Raw genomic sequence first — 18474 nt, 5'->3', positions numbered from 1 at the left:
CATCACTCAACAGCTCTGGGGAGTAGGAAGGGAATGTTACCCCACGGTCAATGAACAGAAAAGGGAAGCTCGACTCTGGAGGCCCCCAGTCTGCTCTAGGGTGTGGGTGTTTACTAGGCCCTGCACTCCGACAAGACAGTCTTCATGCTCTCATGGGAGAAGGGAGGAGACTTCCAGGAATCAGGGTGCTACCTCTTTTCTCCCCTGACTTGGTATATTATTCAGCTCTGTGACAGCAGGGTGGGTGGATCTGTATCACTATAATGAGATTATAACGAGCTCAGCAGCCTCTGGAGTATCAACATGACCTCCACACCAGACCTCATGGATGCGGAGTTCCTGAGGAACGTGAGTGGTAGCTGAGTAGCTGGCAGTCAGGAGCGTGTGGTGACCAGCATGCTAGCTGCAGTTTGTGGGAGCAAGCAACACAGCTGGCTGGGAGACAGATTGTGGTCCTTTGAAAGCTCTTATGTGGTGACCTGGGAGCCAAGCTCGGCTCACCATCCTGCTCCAAAGAACGTTCTGGCTGCACAACGGCAGAGAGACTCTTTGTCCTCAAGCCAGGCAGCTTCTTCCTGACCCCATGTCAGATCCCTGGAATCTTGCCCAAGGAACATTTGCACAGTAGACTCCTTGAGAGGAACTTGCCCATGTGTGAACTTTAAAATATGAAATGCATCTCCATTTTGCCTTGCCTACTTTGAATTTTAAATGTCACCTCTAAAAATGCAGAAAGGCACAGGCGATCATTCCGATACAAACAAGCAGGAAGCCGAATCAAACCTCACCTCTTCCCTAGCTCACTGGTCATCCCCTGAGTCAGCCTGCCCTTAGTCTCTGAGGTCTGTCTTCACATAGGTGACTCCACCTCCTCAGGTCTGGTCTCCCAAGCTTACAAGCCACTAAAGAGTTAGAGGCCACCCCTGTGAATATCCAGCTGAGACTGAGCCCCTCCGCCCAAGGCTATGTGACCCTGTCTGGACAGCAGCCTTCAAAACACATCACTGCGTAGCAAGCTGACAATCTGAATATCCTGTCAGCTCACTAGAGACAGTTCTACTTTTTCCGTTTGGCCTCCCATGAGGCTTTGTTGTGTGAATTCAAGCCATAGAGAGGAGTATACAAGTGCTGCAGGTGTTCCTGTAGGGCCTGGAGATAAGAACGCGGAACACCGCTACCAACTCAGAGCATCAGGGACACCACAAGCACTGCTTTGGTCAGATCTGAGCCCTCTTCCTTCCTTGGCTGTCCCCAGATCCTTCCCATCACAAGAGTCTGATACTGTCAGGAAGGTGAGCCCCTGTGACACCCCCACACCCCATATACACAGTGACAATGACCCTGAAGAGAGCCATGGAAGACTTGCAAGCCACAGGCCTTCGGGATCATTGTAGAGTTTTCGTTCCAGGACGAGACCTAGATGCAAGGGAAGGACCGTACTGGGAAGCTCGCTTGCACTGCACTTTCTCTCTCTCTCTCTCTCTCTCTCTCTCTCTCTCTCTCTGTCCCTCCCTCACTAGTAACAACAGCCAAATTGGGTCAAAACCCTAAGATCCCCATGAAAAGACCTACGTGCACAAAAACCTGGAAATGTCACTTAGGCCCAGTTGAACCAGAGCTCTTAAGGCCCCAGGGGGCACCCCACCTCCCAGCAGCACAAACTCATCAGGTGTGTGGGCACCCTGATCTCATCAGCAAGCGTACTTTCCATGACTCAAGAGTTGGCTTCTGTCTGACAGGAAGCAGCTGAGCCGAACAGACTGAATAATGGCCTTGGTGCTCAGAACACCATAATTCATAGCAAATGCAAATACCCTGCAGACAGACCATAAGGAAGGACATGTGAGCTCCCAAAGAGACCAAATGTCCTAGAGGAGGAAGCACTACACTGGGTCTGGGACCCTCTGCTCAACACACTACAGGAAGAGTTTAGGCTTTGTAGTCAGGGTCACTCAGGCAGTCTTAATGGAGGCTCTTGTTGCTTGGAGGGTGAGGTAGTCTCTGGCCATGGTCCTAAAGATACCCATGGGCAAATGTCCTAAGTATGCCACATAACTGAGCTGAGCCATCAGACGAGATGTGGGGTGTCCAGGAAGAAAGGGCCAGTTGAAGACACACACCTTGGGGAAACAGACTCAACCCCTTCAGAAACTGCCATTCCATGGCAGGTGCCTTGTCCTCACTCAGACACAGTCTCCTGCAGTTGTTGCCTGGTCACCACTTCTAGAGGCTTCCCAGGGCAGAGACGCATGGTCCTATGGGGCATCTTTCCTTAGCTGGGCCACCCTGTGGCTATCCTGACTGCCGAGTTCCCTTCCCAGGGTCCAGTGTGGAAAAGTTTTCTAGTCAAGGAGGCGAGGATATGGTGGCGGCCAAGGGAGAGCACACAGTGTGCCTGCACTAGGGATAGCTTTCCAGTGTGTTGTGTTATGTTCATTCCAGTGTCTGCACTAGGGATAGCTTTCCAGTGTGTTGTGTTATGTTCATTCCAGTGTCTGCACTAGGGATAGCTTTCCAGTGTGTTGTGTTATGTTCATTCCAGTGCCTGCACTTTGAACTACCCGCGGCCTATAGCCTGAGGGGAGTTCTGCTCCTCCAGACAATGAGATCCAAAGGCTAGGGTGAAAATCTGTGAGCTCAGAGATTTAGAATAGCAACTGACTAACTTCCTTTGCTGCCTTCCACACAGCCGGAACTAAAAAAAAAAAAAAAAAAAAGCACCCACCCTAAGCTCCTCCCTGCTACTTCCTGTCAACCAGTTGTTAACCCCACCTCTCTGAGTCCAGGTTGATTTTGTTTAATCAACACAAATGCAACACATCTTTACACAGTTAACAAATGCAGCAGGAACAAATGTAACACATTTTTGCCTGGTTTAAAGAAATATTCCACAACATAATGCCTCATTAGGAAATTGTCATCTGAGAGGGGCACAGGCTCCATGTATCCTAATTCTTGAGCCCCATGTCTTCTGGAGAGTTGTTCATGTGCCAACATGTCCACACCTACCCCTCAGACTTTCTGCCCTGCACCCGCTACGGCCCAGAAGCGTGAGGCTTATGAGAACACTGTGGGCCCTAGCCCTGGCTGCCCACTGACCAGCTGTCCCTTCAAAGTCGGAGACTTGACCCTCTTGCCCAAACATATTGGCCAGACTCTGACCCCAGGGCCCCAAAAATTTCTGAGCGTTTCCATCCCAGACATTCGTTCCCCTGTGTTTCCCTACCACGGGGAAGCCATGCCTTCATTTGAACTGTAACCTTGAACCTTGTTCCTCAGTTCTGATACACAGTAGAAAAGGTCCCGAGGCCATACAGACTGCTCATGACAACTCCTCTTTCTCCGTCTGCTCAGGTCAATGCCACTGTCTTAGGGCTGCTGAAACATGATGCAGAATTCCCCCAGGGAGTCGTGCAAAAGCATAATGTCAAAGAGTGTGGGGTGTAGGGAGTGGGCTGGGGAGGCTGAGTGTTCTATACCATCTCTGGGGGCAGCAGTGGTACACGCAGTGGAAGCTGACGTCTGCCCGCCCTCTACCAGGGACATGGATAGAAAGAAGACCCAAGGCAGGTGTGGGCACTGTGGAAGTGGTCCCTCTGGGAGCTGCTCTCAGAGTCGTGGGAAGATGCTCTCAGCTGAGCAGCCTTGGGAAGACACCAATCCCAGGTGTACTATGCCCTACACCATGTATGAGTAGCCATTGAGCAGAGTCCCTCTCAGCCTCACCCCTCCTGAGACACCTGAGAAATCATGTAGGGAATCCCGGCCATATGGGTCACTTGAGTCTTTGCTTCCTTTCCAGGATTTGAAGACTGTCCTTTCCCTGCCCCAGTACCCAGGGGAGTTCCTGCACCCCGTGGTGTATGCCTGCACCGCGGTCATGCTCCTGTGCCTCCTTGCCTCGGTCATCACCTATATCCTGCATCAGAGGTAAGGGAGCCCTCCTCACCCTCCCTGGAACAGTGGCCACTAGGGCATAGTACTGGAGAAAACCCAATCCTTCCATCCTGGGTCTCTGTCTTCTTTTTGTTGTTGTTGTTGTTGCTAATTTATTTTTATTTCATGTGTGTGAGTATTTTGCCTACATGTATATATGTGTTCTGTGTGTGTGTGTGTGCTTGGTGCCCAAGTAGGCCAGTAGAGGGTGCCCGATCCCCCAGAACTGGAGTTAAGAATGGTTATAAGCCACCATGTGGGTGCTGAAAACCAAACAGGAGTCCTCTGAAGAGCAGCAAGTGCTCTTAACTGCTGAGCCATCTCTGCAGCCCCCACTGAGCCTTTTAACATCAGCCCCTCTGTTCTTGTAACACTGTGGAATAAGTCCATCCTGAAATGGACGCATGTTGGCTCCAGCATCCTAAGAGGCATGGGCAGGCTTTTGCAGAACCTTGAAGTCCCTCTCTACTATGCCTTTTTATTTAGGGAGGGCCTTCTAGAGGCCTCCTTCTGAGTTCTTTTCTGGCTGCCTATGTCTGGGAATGGGGATGTGTGTGACTGCTGCCTGCCTGAATCCCTAGAAGACGTACTGAGACATAGAAGGAGGGGACCACAGCCACAGCCAAACCCATAACCAGAATTACGAGTGATGCCTAGGTCTGGGTCATAGCCAGTCACAAGTGAAGGCTTGGTATGACAAGGTCCTGTTGTAGGAGGGGTTTGGATGGTTCAGAAGTGTTCTTGGCAGCTCTACCAAGTTACCACAGAGTTGAAAACAATGCATAAAATAGAAATTGTTTTTTCATAGTTCTAGAAATTGTAAGTCAAGAGTGAGGAGGGTACTGAGCTGGTTTAGTGTCTGATGAGAGCCCATATCTTGGTCCATGGATGGCACTCTCTTTCTGAGCCCTCCAGTGGTATAAAGAGAAAGGCAGCCCCTAGGGGTCCCTTTAATAAGGGCGCTAAACCTATTCATGAGAACTCTGCCCCAACAACCGTTCTCTAATACCAGCATACTGGCAGTTAAGTTTCAACAGGGATTTTGAGAAGCATGCTCAGACCTGAGGAGCTGTAGAGTTAGACACGTGCACAGCCATGGTGGGGTCGAGTTATAAGGAGAGCAATACTGGCCCTGCCCTTGCTGGCTAGGCAGAGCTTTAGCCATGCTGGTGACCATAGATATTATCAGAACCAAACAGTCACGTAGTCTGGCCCTCTCTGTGCACCAGACATCTGCTCAGAGATGAAGCTGTCCTGGGAATCAAGAGCATGGCTTCTGCCTCTGAGATCCTAGACAAGGCAGACTCTATCAGACAAGCAGAGGGGCGGAAACTCTATGCACCAGTGAGAACCTGCTGAGGTGGACAAGGCCCAGTTGTCCATCTTTCCCATGGTCCTGTCCTTTGGATGGGTCGCCTCCAGCCCTGCTGAGGTCCTGGTGTTCCCACTGTGGACAAGGTGTGGTATTTCCAGGTTCTTCTCTGAACCACTGCTTTTTAATGTGAAATCCCTGTTTCCCACAGTGCCATCCGGATCAGCCGGAAAGGCCGGCACGCGCTCCTCAACTTCTGCTTCCACGCGGCTCTGACCTTCACGGTGTTTGCTGGTGGCATCAATCGCACCAAGCACCCCATCCTCTGCCAAGCGGTGAGTGCTGCCTTCCCTGTGCTAAAACACAGAAGTGTGCATGCCAGCTTTCTTATCAAGGTGGAAGCGAATGTTATTTATAAATAATACCTTAGTGTTTCTTCCGATGGTGCCCCTGAAGGGGAGAGTGAGGTTTCTTTAGTGGGTCCGTATTCTGATCCCACTCCTTCTGAAGCAGGTTATTTTGCTCAGTACTTGGCCATATGAAACCATTTTATCCTTTACTACATCAATTTCTCTGAGGACTCGTGGGCCATATACCTAGACATACACTATCCAACAAACAATGACCTTCACAAGAAAGGGGACAGGATGATCCTGAAGATCAGTGAGGCAGGACCCAAGGGTGGGCTGCATGAGACCTTCCAGGTGCTAACCTCACGTGGCGAGCAGATCTGCCAGCCATAGGCACCGGTGGTAGCAGAGGCTCCATCCCTGCATGAGTCAGGCAGAGCACCCCCAGGCATCTCTGTTCTCTCTTAGGGAAGGGGGAGCTTTGAAACACCCAGCATGGTAAAGACTATCTCAAATCACAAGGCACATTATCGTCACACACGTGACCTGGTTTGACTGGCTTAAACTGGGAAACAGAAATAACCTGTGAGCCCCAACTAAGGTGAGGCTAGGGAGCATCCTTTCCAAATCAAGTCCAGGACTGTCCTGTTGGGTTGTGACTCCGGACCAAGGAAGAGAGTCCTCGGCGCCTGCAGCAGGGAGTCTGTCTTTGCCCTGCCCCCAGAGCTGCTCCACACCTAGGCTCCATGAGTGAGGTCAGGCAGGGACTCAGAGACCCAGAGTAACTCACCAACGACCTTGGTGGTTTCTGTCATTCATCTCCCCTGCACCGTGGGTCCTCAGGTATCCCTCACTGTTGAGAATTCAGCGAATAACTATTGGCTGCTGCAGAAATCACCTGCAGCCAATACCTGATGACCACAGGACCCACATTAATGACAATAGCCACACTAACTGGTTCCCTCTGCCTTTCCTGTGACCTGTAACCCTACATGGGTAGTTAGCTGAAAGTGAGGTTTATCTTGAGGATCAGTGGTTTAGCAGCTGTTCCTAGAACGGCCTGGCTAAGAGAACACACCCTCCTAACTACCTGGTTCCCACCGACCCACCTAGCTCAGGCAGGCTCCAACTGAGTCAACCACTGCTACTTTGCTTCCCTACACCGATGCCATTTGAGACTCAGAGTGGTCTGTGAGCATGACACCTACACCTGAAAGACAACCAATGCTCTAGTGCCCTGGGCATCCAATGTGTGACTATGTGACACATTCAACCTTGGGAAGCCAGGCCACTCCCCAGGCCTGGGCCAGACAAGCGGAAGAGAGAGTACCACATGCCTGAATGGAAGGGAGAGAAGACGGCTTCCTCCGTGGCTGCCTCCGTTAAGCTGGACACAGCCACAGCAAGGGCTAGGAAACCCCACTCGCTCCTGTTGTAAAAGCATGTCCAGAAGCCATAGACAAGGCAATTGAGGGGGTCGTTATCTTTATGTCTTTACTCTGCCACCAAGTGCTGCACAGCTGGGGCCTGCTGGCCACACCGTCCATTGCAATAATATTGGTGCTTCCATGAGGTCCAGCACTGGCCCAAGGCTCAGGCCAGCCCCATGAAGTCCCGGAAGGTAGGCATCCGTGGCATTCCAGAATTCTACAGGTGCAGGACCAGAAAGAGAGCTTTGGTCAGTAGGGATAAACCAGCCTGGAAACATCCTCCCAACTAAGATCTGAGAGGGTCATGCCCAGGTGAGAACTCCTTAGTAACAACGCTGGGACTCCAGATGACGGACGGGTCCCCGTGTGCTAGAGCTGGATGGACTGCAGAAAGCAGCCACCTTCTGGTCTCCTGTGGCTTTTCCTGGAGTGACCAATCTCTATTCATCCCTTACTTGGCAACACACCTTCCAGGCCCAGGCAGTGTTAGGGATGTGGGACCAATGGAAACATGTCTGCCAGGCTATATTGGGAGAAGCTGTGGACAACAGACTAAGGAGAGAAAGAAAGAGCCACAGGCAGGTGAGCTTTGGGGGACACAGAACCGCTGCAAGGGGTAATGGGGAAGTGGGGGAACTCAGGTAAAGAAGAGCTAAAGGGTGAGGACCTCAGTTCCCACAAAGCACTCTAGAGGTGACAATCTCCACCGCACCAGGACACTTAATTCCCCATGCCTATAAGCAGAAGTGGGGTTGTCTATGGCTTCTGAGGCCTCCCTGAGCCAGAGGCCAGGCTGGCTTTAATCAGAAGCCTGCTAGGTCAGGAGCTGGCCCAGCTCACACAGCACAACTGCTCCCTCACCTGCCAAGAGGGAAATGCCTGAGAAGGAGCAGGCTAAAAGCGAGCTCACTGAGAGCTAGACGTGGGCCCACGTAGATTAGCAACCAGGTGACTGAGTACAGGAGTCCCAGCCCCTCCACATCCAAGCTCAGCATCACCACAAAACAGCCAGGAGAAGTGGTCCAGAGCTCTGGATGGCTAGCCAGAACAGACAGTTGTCATAGCAACAGAAAGATGACCGTGAGTCTCATTAAAGTACTAAGTGACATCATAAACAAAGCAGACGTCTGCTATGAGTCCCACATAATGAATGTGCGTCAGTGCTGGCCCTGGGTCCGGAAGCAAGGGAGGGTGCCCTGCCTGCTTCTTCCTTTCAATAGCACAAGCTGTCTGGAAGCCAGGCGGCGGCTCCCTTGACCTCCCTGTGTGTTCTGCCTCAAGCTGGTGTTTAAGAGACAGAGCCTGCCCTTTGTACATCTTCTCCCACTCCCTGATCATAAAGCCCAGATGAGACTCAGCTTAAGGAAGGATGCAGCCAGGCCTCCTCTCTCTCACTCCTCCCAGCTGGGCCACCCACCTCAAGTCCCTGGGCCAATGTCTCAAGACCAAAGTCGGGAGCCCTTCTGAGAATGAGTCGGACATTTCTGTTTGTATATGACAGTGACAACCACACTACAGACCTTCCTTCTGGGTGCCCTTGCCCTAAATTCTTAAATGGCTCTTGACACTCAGGTCCAGGACCCTCTACTCTCATCCAGGAGGGTTGAGCCCAGTGTGCCTGGGATGTCCATAAGGCTCAACTCACCTGGGCAGCAGCAAGACCGAGGGAAGGCTGAACTCATAGGACACGTTAGGTTGTACCTATGCAGCCATCTGAAACCACAAACAGTTCTTCAATCTTTCTACCCCCCACCTTGTCCCAAATCCTCATCAATTATTACAGCATTTACTCATAAGTAAAAACTGAACTCTGGATTTGATAAATCATTATAATGGCGCGATGTTAGCTTTATTCAGGAAATCTCCATATTCCTTAAACATTTATGTCCTTTCCGATTATAGCAATATTTTACTTGTCATTTCAAAATGTCAGGTTATTACCTCAAAGGTAACCTTATTTTATGGAATCAGATGGAGATGAAGCAGTACAGAATGCGTAATTAGCTAGCGTAAAAGTGCTGGATGGGACTGGCTCCAGCGGCTGTTTCCATAGCAATGAGTCCCTCTGCCGTGCAAGGGCATCAATGCCATAGTGAATACGTGTTGGGAGTCCTGCTGTACAATTGTGCCTGCCTTCCACTTGGGGACCCTAGAGAGGGGCCAGAGTTCACAGGCAGGTGTGTATACCAGGACCCATACTTGAGGATGGCATAGACGTCCTGCAGAGGGGGGGACCAGTCATGCAAGACCACAAGCTTCTTACAGGCTCACATACACAGCAAGCAGCGGAGCAGTTTAAAAGTCTTGGCTGCCCCTGACACATCTCTTACCTGTCCTCCTGTTGGCCTCATTTTTTTTATTGTCCCTAAAGAGTTTCAGAGTAGCTGTCAGGGTTCAGGACACTTCCAGCACAGAAAGTCTGGGCAGCACGTGCACAGGGACTCTGCTGTGCGGTGCTGTGCTGGGGCAGGTGGCTGGAGGAGGTGGCTGGCTGACATTCTCCCCTCCCAGGTGGGCATTGCACTGCACTATTCTACGCTTTCTACCATGCTGTGGATCGGAGTGACTGCCAGGAACATCTACAAACAGGTGACCAAGAAGGCCCTGCCATGCCCAGGTGCAGACCAGCCACCGTACCCCAAGCAGCCCTTGCTCAGGTATCCAAGAATGTTCATGGGCCCCTCCACCACCTGAGCCCAAGAAACCCGTGACCCTGGACACACTGGTTATGTGTCCTGCAAACCTTCACCAGATTCCAGGCTGGAGATGGTCTGGCCTGCAGAAGTGACCTGAAGGTTGGACAGAGCTAGGAGGTGGCACAGTCAATGGAGGAAAGAGTCTGGGGGCAGGAATTGGGAGGCACTGTGACGAATATGGGGACCAGGGGTAACATGGGATAGTAGAGCAAAGTTCTGAAGTTGTAGACAGAGACTTCTCGTTTGTGCCTGGCCGCCCAGACCCAAAATAATCGCACAGACACTATATTAATTACAACACATTTTGGCCAATTGCTTATGCATATTTCTAGATAATTCATATCTTAAATTAACCCATTTCTATTATTCTGTGTATCACCACAAGGCTGTGGCTTACTGGGTAAAGTTCTGTCTGGCGTCTTTCTCTTTGGGCTGCTACATGGCATCTCTCTGGCTCTGCCTTCTTTCTCCCAGCATTCAGTTTAGTTTTTCCACCTAGCTCTATTCTGCCCTGCCACCGGTCAAAGCAGTTTCTTTATGAATAAAACACATTCACAGCATACAGAGGGGACTCCTACACCATGAAGTAAGATGGGTTCAGCTATGGGGGTGAGGCTAATACAGGGACAGAGACCTAAGGTAGGTCTGGGGCAAATTGAAGGTCAGGGCACTGACAATACTCTGGCTGGAGCTTGGCTGGTCTGAAGACTTATGTCCCTATAAATGCATGGGACACTGAACTGCCCAGTTACTGGTAGAAGGCCCTCCATACTCCTGGAGTGACCACACATGGTGATCGGGCATTTGTGAGTTTGGTTTGCTTCTTGGTCTCAGTGACGCTAAGACATATGTAGGTATGTACTTTCTGTACACATATAGCAACACACATCCACAGGTACGTAGCCATGTAGATACATGTATACACACATGTGCATGCCCTCCAACAGGTTCACACTCTCAGCGGGTTCATATCATGTGGAGGTGCAGGTTCAGGGACTTGATGGGTGTCTGCCTCGTTCTCCACTCAAGGCCTGCTTCCCTCTGCTGGCTTCTGACCCAGCCTGGTGCTGGTAAGGGAACTATTGCACCTGACCCTTCTCAGAGAAACCAGAGGCTAAGAAGGAAGGAGGGAGTTTTTCATCTCAGACCCCACAATGGGCCTTCTGATCCTGGATCTTCATTGTTAATTTTACTGAATGGAGACATGTTTGGGACCAGAAGACTACATCTGGGTATGTCTGTGAGGACATTTCCAGAGATGACTGGTACACCATGCAGTAGATGACAAGGAAAGGCCCATGGTGAATGTGGGCAGTGGTACCCAATTAGACGGGGTCCCAAATGGAGCACGATGAGAAAAGGAGGGCACACTTCCTCAGAGAGTACATTTATTTTGGCTGCCATGGCCCATGGACACCAGACTCCATCTTCTTCAGCCTTTGAATGTAATCACAGCCGTGACTCTGCAGGGGGTTTCCAGGTTTTCAGCCTCAGATGGGGGCCTCGCTGGTCCCTCTTATTCTAAAGCTTCCTGCCCCTTGAACTAAGCAGCTAGGGGATCCTCTGTCTCTCTAGCAGGCAGACAGCCACTGTTGGACTGCCTAGACCCTATCATGTGAGTCAGTACAACAAATCTTTTTATATTCTTAGCAAATGCAATAATTTTAAATATATACATAAAAGGATGCATCCTATTGGTTCTGTTACTCTAGAGAACACTGGCTGGTGCATCCTCCATCTCTGGATCAGAGGTCTCTAACATGCCTTCCTTGATCCAATATCTCACCCAGATGTCTCTTCCAGGGACACCACAATGGACATCTCTCTGTATTTGCATCCTGCCCTGGTCCCCAAGCTCATAAGTGCATAGCAACATTCACTGAAATTGGTTCTAGAGTCCCAAGAACTGCACAGTTTCAGGAAAGAACCCCCAAAGTGCCCACCAGGTGTATGTCCTGCTTAACTGACTTCTGGACAGAACACTCGTACCCCTTCTTACTGGACCCTGGGCCACTACCAGCAGAACAGTCAAATTCCATGGGTACAGCCAGTGAGCTCTGTCTCCCACAAGCAAAGGCCATGCTAGCATAGCCCACAGGTTTCCAAGATGAGGTACCAAGAGAGCTGCCCGCATGGGCTTCCAGGAGAGCCCAGGACACACTGTTGGAACTTTCCACATTTCTAGCAACCTTCCTGTCCTTGAGGTGGTGCTGCAATCTCGGTGTTCTCAATACACTCCCTGATCAACTTGGTGGAGACACACCCACCTCAGGGAGACTCTGAAGGAAACTCCAGCCTAGAAGATGCATAGGACTTAGGCAATGAGTCCTGTCTGTATGAGTGCTGGGTACGATCCAGACTGTGTCATTGGGTGACAGAGTGAGGACCGAGGGTTTTGACTCCTTAGAGCCCCCAAGTGTGTGTTAGTGCCGTTTCAAGGAGAGGGAGGGATCCACGGAGTTCTAGAAGAGACCAGCTGAGCGGGCCTCATTGCCAAGGTGGACCCAAAATTTGCTCTTCGACTGTCATCGACGTTGGTAGTTTCCATGACAACAAAAAAGACTAGCCTCTCAGTGGGGATTCTGTGACTTTAGATTGTGATTCACCTGGTCTCATCTCCCCTCACTCTCTAGATGTGCACGTGACCACGCATGCGCACTTGCGCGTATGTGTGCACACACACACACATACAAGATTATGGGGCACACTGAGAAACCTGTGGCTAGCCAAGCTCTCAGAGAATGGCCATTGGGTAGGTGGAGAATGTGGAGAAGCAGCAACCCAGGTCTCTTCCTCAACAGTGGGGTGCCTTAAAGAAGGCATAACCAGCCCTGCTGCCAACAGGGTCCTGGCAGGGGCCAGGCAAGTGGATACTCAGTCATGGAGCATGTGTCCCAGAGGCAAGCCATGGAAGACCAAAACCCCACGAAGAGACAGGTCAGGTGCTCACACAAGCTCCTAGCACTGGCCTTGGGCAATCCGTCGGTCTTTTCAGTTCAGCCTGCAGTGAGGAATGGTGTGGCCTGCAGACCATGGAAGGAAGCACTGTCATGGTCACAGGAGGGACTGAGGTTTCGATGCCACAGACACAGCCACCTTTCCATGTATGGCAATCTTCAACTTCCCCCAGAATCCCCTGTAGTTTACAACACAGAAACCTTGGGCCTCCTTGTTCACATCTCTTTTCTTAAGTGCATTTTTCCTTTTAAATGTTACTATAACTAGGTGTGGTAGCTCATGCCTGTACTACCAGAACTCAGGGGGCTAAAGCCTGAATTATCAAAAGTTCAAGACCAGCTTGAGATACGTAGTGCATTCCAAACCAGCAGGGATGACAGGGTGAGACCTTATCTCAAAAAAACAAAAATTTAAAAAAGTTACTATAAATTAAGATTTTCTTAATTTTCACTTCTAATCGCTCCGTGCTTGCCTATGGAGATACAACTGGATTTGTGTGCAGATTTTGTTCCTATAGCTCTGATGATGAGTTCTCTTATCAGCTTCAAAGGTTTTTTTTTTGGTTAGGTCCTAGGAGTTGTGGGCATGTAGTGATTGTGTCATTGGTGCCTCACAACAAAGTTGCTCCTCCCGTGCTAGTCTGAGCCGTTCCTTTTCTCCTGTCTGGCTAACTCTTCTGGCTATGACTCCAGGCCAGCATTGGCCTTTCCCTCCTTTCAGTGAAGCACACGCTTGCCAAGTGTGTCAAGCAGTCTAAAGAGGCGCCCTTCAGTGTGCCCACTGTTTCCACTTTGATTTCTGTTCTGTCATCTCTGCTCTGTCCTTCCTTCTGTGAACAGGTTTGTTTTGCCCCTCTTCCTAGTTCCTAACCATGTGAAATTGGGGGATTCATCTTTCATTAAAATGGCTCTGTCATAGCTGTAGCGTTTTGTGTGTGTGTGTGGCTTTGCCAGGTCCCCAAGGCGTAGTGTATGGTTGTTCATTTATCTCCAAATCATTTCTGGTTTTCCTCGGTATTCCTTCCTTGGTCTTTGGTTACTTAAGAGGATGCAGTTTTATTTTCACAGATTGTTAGATATTAGGAAATGGGGGAAACTGTCTGAAAACTTGCGGAGACTTTTCTTTTAGTGATGATTGGAATGAAGAAATTCCTGGCTTGGTCACAGGTACTGGTGACATTTTAGCTGCTCAGACTCTGCGAAGAGATCTTTGCTATGACCCAGAGACGAGTCTCACTCCTTTATCATGTTCAGAAAATTCTATGTGTGCCCAGTGGCTCTGCAACCAGGGAAGGGGAAAAACCGGGCTGAGAGTAGATGTCACATCTCTTCCCTCCCAGCTAAGTCTAGGCTGTGCCCAGACTAGCCACTTCCTGCTCTGTTGGAGTGGAAAGGGGAGAGTGGGGAGTGGAGCTGTGTCGTGTGCTCAGTGGGGACTACAGCCTCTAGAAGGTACCAGGCATTGAGGACCCTGATCAGAAGCATCCAGACATCATGCAGTAGGCCCAGAGCCTTGATGGCGGTCTCTGGCACAAACACAGCTGGAGATTGAGTGCAGATTGCATTCCTTCCTTAGTCCTATCTCAAGCCTCGGTGGGTTAAGAAACCATCAGTAACAAAGAGAAACATCAGGGAAGCCCAGGAGCACAGAGTCTTGGGGAAAAGTCTTAGGACCCTGTTAGGGAACTGGAGGGGCCTCTGACAAGGATAATCTGGCTTTGCCATTGAGGGGAGGGTGACCTTAAACTGGCCTAGCATAGGGGCAGAATGAAGCAGACATAAAGAGAAGGTTATGCAGGGAGAAGGGAAGTGAGAGGGAGAGAGGGAAGCCTGAGAAAAAGCTGAGTTGCCTGGTTGAAGGGCACAGCAGGATTGGGCATAGCCCACCCACCTGCTGGGAGATGCTGTGCCACCTATACAGGGCCTCTACTGGTTTGGAGAGACCCAGTGTAGCCAAACGTTCTATCTAAGGTGCCACCACATAGCTCAAATGGGATTCCATGCGCAGGCCTTTCCCACAATCTACTTTGAAGTCTCCCCTTGTGGAACCAAGACTCCCCACCATGTTCATATGGGACCAGAAATCCATCCTCCAGTGTCCACCCAATAAAGTATTCCTCTGCAGCCTCTCCTCACAGGCCCTTGTGTGCCAGGCCAAAAAAAGGCCTTAGAGTTAATTTCCTAGCCCAGATTTCCAAACGAGGAAACTGAGGTTAGAGCAACCTGGAAGGCTGTGCACAGCCACAGCTGGGCTTACAGGCTCTTGGGCCCCACGTTCTCATCCCCACAGACTCTGGCCATACTGTGTCTCCTCACGCAGATAGCCCAAGGGCCGCAGTATTGACCTACTCTCATTGCCTTCAAATGGGCAGGAGGACCAGAAAGAGCTATCTGGTGCTTCCAAGAGCTCACTCACCATCTCCATGAGAGCCTGCTCAGGGTCCCCCTGGTAGACAGGTAAAATCATGGCAAGTACCCATATCTAGGAGCAATCCTTGAGTCCACCCACGGGAAATACATCCTTGAGCAGACTTGACCCAACAATATACGCTCTCCTCATGCAAAAATGGTCCCCTATTCCAACCTGTAGGAAGTCCTAGGGAATAGCATCTTAACATTTTGGTAGGTCTCATTATGATAAGATGTCACAGTGCCATTGGCAGGTGACATCTGGTCTCACTCCACCCCTGATCTCCATGTCTTTGTTTCCACCGGTCCTCTCCTTGACTAAAGCATCTCCCTCCACCATCACTGGTGTGTCAGACCCACCTTGGGGTGCGTGAAAACGTGAGTCAGCCTTCTTATGCAAGTAGGTGGGAGAGGATCAGCACCTTAGTTCAAGCTCCCTCTCTGAGTTCTTGCCAAGTAGAAATCCCTCCCAGCCATCTCTCCATGGATCCTGTGTCCTGGGGACATGAAGGTCCCAGAGGACAGAGCCAAAATGTCATCATTTCTTTCCCAATAGCTGTGATAAAATGCCCTGACTGCCCTTGGAGAAGAAGGGTTGTTATGACTCCCTGTTTCAGAGCAGTCCTCTGCTGTGGGAAAGGCACGGCAGCAGAAGCTGGCCGCATCGCATCCAGAGTTAGAAAGCAGAGAGCGAGGGGTGCTTGTGCCGGGCTCCCCCTTTCCTTTTCACTCTGTCCGAGGCCTGCGCCATGAGAAAGGGCTCCACCCACATTCAGCTTCAATGAATCCAATGAAGAACATTCCTCACCAGGACCAGAGAGGTGGTTCATTGGTTAAGTGATGGCTAACAACCATCTATAATTCCAGTCCCAAGGAGTCTAGCGCCCTCTTCTGGCCTCTGAGGGCGCACTGCATGTATGTGACTCACAGACATCCCGTAGGTAAAACACCCATACACACATAAGGTAAAAACAAAGGGACTTTTCTAAAATGAAAGGAAAATCTCTCACAGGCATTTCTAAGGGCCACCCTGACCCAGGCTGCCTTCAGCCCCCCATAGCCGTCACAGTCACAGCATTGGGCTACATCCCAGGCATGGGCCTGCCTCTTGCTCACACTCCCCCAGCTCATCTGTTAGCTGTCGTCCTAGCATATTTGTGACCTGGGATGCTGCCTCTTACAAGTATGCAATCAATGAGTACACAAGAGTTTTAGTATATAAATATGTATGTGTCAAAGCTGTATGCGCATACATAAACAGATATATATTATATATACATATATGTGAACCTGTGTTTGTATGACATGGGCATGTCAAGTGTGCACTGTGTGCTGTACAAATGCCATTCGTGTCAGTGGTAGGCTCATGATGAACAGGGAGTGTGGCTAAGTCTGAGCCTATTCCATAGTTTCTCAGGATTCCAGTAATAAATTTATTCCAACAGGTGCACCATTTCCAACTGGCAGTAAGGCGACTGGAAAGGGCAGGAACGCAGGCTGTCTTGTTAGAGTTTCTATGGCTGTGATAACACACCATGACCAAAAGCAGCCTGGGGAGGAAAGGGTTTCAGCTTACAGCTCGTAGCCTGTCGTTGGGGAAGTCAGGGCAGACACCCAATACATGGAACCTGGAAGCAGGAACTGGGGCAGAGGCCCTGGAGGAGTGCTGCTTACTGGCTTCTTCCTCATGATTTGCTCAGCCTGCTTTCTCTATAGCACCCTGGACCACAAGCCAGGGTTGGCACTGCCCATAGTGAGCTACTCCTACCCCATCAGTCAGCAATCAGGAAAATGCACCGCAGGCTTGCCCACAGGCCAGTCTAATGGGGACACTTTCAACTGAGGTTCCTTCCAGAAGGACTCCAGCTTGTGCCGAGTTGACAGAAATACCACCGAGCGCACCACTGCCTAGGTTCTTCTCCTTCTTCTTTTTCTCCCAAGCATACAAAGGAGCTCTTACAGAGATGAGTGCAGCCGAGGGCGGTGCGGTCTGCAGCCGTGAGGAGCTGTCATACCTGTCTAGCCCCGAGTTCCACAGACCTGATTTTAGAATGCCTCATTGTTTGTGATTTGCCACCCAAGTTTGCATACACTGAACCTGAGCTGGGAACCCTGGGATCATTTCGCTATTTTGTTTTCACCGTGGTTTTCTCCTGCACGCTGTTCTTTATGGTCCATTACGTAACTGTCCACAACACGGCTCGCCATTGGGTCTCACTGTGCAAGACAGATCTGTATGGTGCTGTGGTTGGTCCAGCCCCACTGCCCCCCACACGCTCAGGCTTCCTGGTCCCACCTCCCTATCCATGACCCTGAACTGTTACATCTGGAGGTCAGCCTTCTGAGGCTCTTTCCTTCTTTTGATATACTGGGATCTGATTAGGGCTTCATTGAGACTCAGCTTCCTCCTTCCATTCTGGAAGGTGTGGTCACTAGGAAAGGAGACGGTCTGACACACACACACACACACACACACACACACACACACCCCACAGCTAGATAATTCAAGCTGCACGTGCCCTATGTCTGGTGGGCCGATGATTCCAAAGAAGTCCAGAGTCAGAAGGGGTCCTGGGGCCAGGGCTGAAACACTCAAGATAGACAGACGCCTCCTTAAAGAGGCAAACTCCACATATCAAAAAGTGGTACTAGCAGGGCACAATACAAGAGAAGGTTCCAGAAGAGAATGCACTTGGAGCCTCCTCATAGCAAGCCAGGAATCAGATCCCAGTGAAGAGAACGTGACCCATGAGGCTCTCCTAGCAGTCAGGACAGGTGGGTACCCAGGAAGAGGACAAGACAGGCACTGGTGCAAAGGTCCATGGCCCAGAAGCTGACAGGGAGGGAGCTCTCCACAGTAGCCCAGCGTCTACCCAGGTGATGGATGCAAAGGCAAGGAAAGCCATGGCCTGGGCCAAAAGGCACTTGCAGCAGGCTCTGACGCCCTCTGCTGGACAAATCTGGTAACTGCAGGCAAGCCCGGAAGGAAGTAAAGACTGAAGTTGTGGCTGTGATATGTGAGGGCTTGGAGTTGGAACTCTGGAGGGCAGGAGCGACCTTCCAAGCCAGCAACTGTGAATAGCGCCAGCCCTCTGAGCAGATCATGGGGACACAGGAAGAGCCAGTTTCCCAGGATAAGTTCTACAGGCACTGCAAAAGCAGTAGTGGACAGTACTGAGTGGCCCTGGTGAGGACCAACAGCAGAGTTTCCAATCTCCAAGTAATAACTGGGACTCTGGGGCACTATCTCTCTCCAGCTCCTCTGGGTGTGTGTCTGCAAAGGAAACCGTAGGTTGGTCTCAAATAGAGCAAACGTATCATTCTTGTGGCATATTGCTGCCAGGAGTCTACAATATCAAGGGGTACCTTGCAGCTGGAACCTAT

The 18474-nt window shown here is 50.6% G+C and overlaps 1 protein-coding gene across 1 annotated transcript in view; it reads left to right on the top strand.

Annotated features, from left to right (window-relative positions):
* The window catches only part of Adgra1 (adhesion G protein-coupled receptor A1), a 40482-nt gene that overhangs the window by 8694 nt on the left and 13314 nt on the right, over nucleotides 1-18474 (top strand). Inside the window, exons 4-6 of the mRNA XM_041667176.1 lie at nucleotides 3803-3930; nucleotides 5460-5583; nucleotides 9540-9685. Of these exons, the coding sequence (XP_041523110.1) occupies nucleotides 3803-3930; nucleotides 5460-5583; nucleotides 9540-9685 (398 nt within the window). The remainder of the gene's footprint in view (nucleotides 1-3802; nucleotides 3931-5459; nucleotides 5584-9539; nucleotides 9686-18474) is intronic.

The sequence above is a fragment of the Microtus oregoni genome, unplaced genomic scaffold (assembly GCF_018167655.1).
Source record: "Microtus oregoni isolate MIOR12 unplaced genomic scaffold, Mior012 000016F_ref0000370, whole genome shotgun sequence".
Lineage (NCBI taxonomy): Eukaryota > Metazoa > Chordata > Mammalia > Rodentia > Cricetidae > Microtus > Microtus oregoni.
This window is presented reverse-complemented; position numbering and strand designations above follow the sequence as displayed.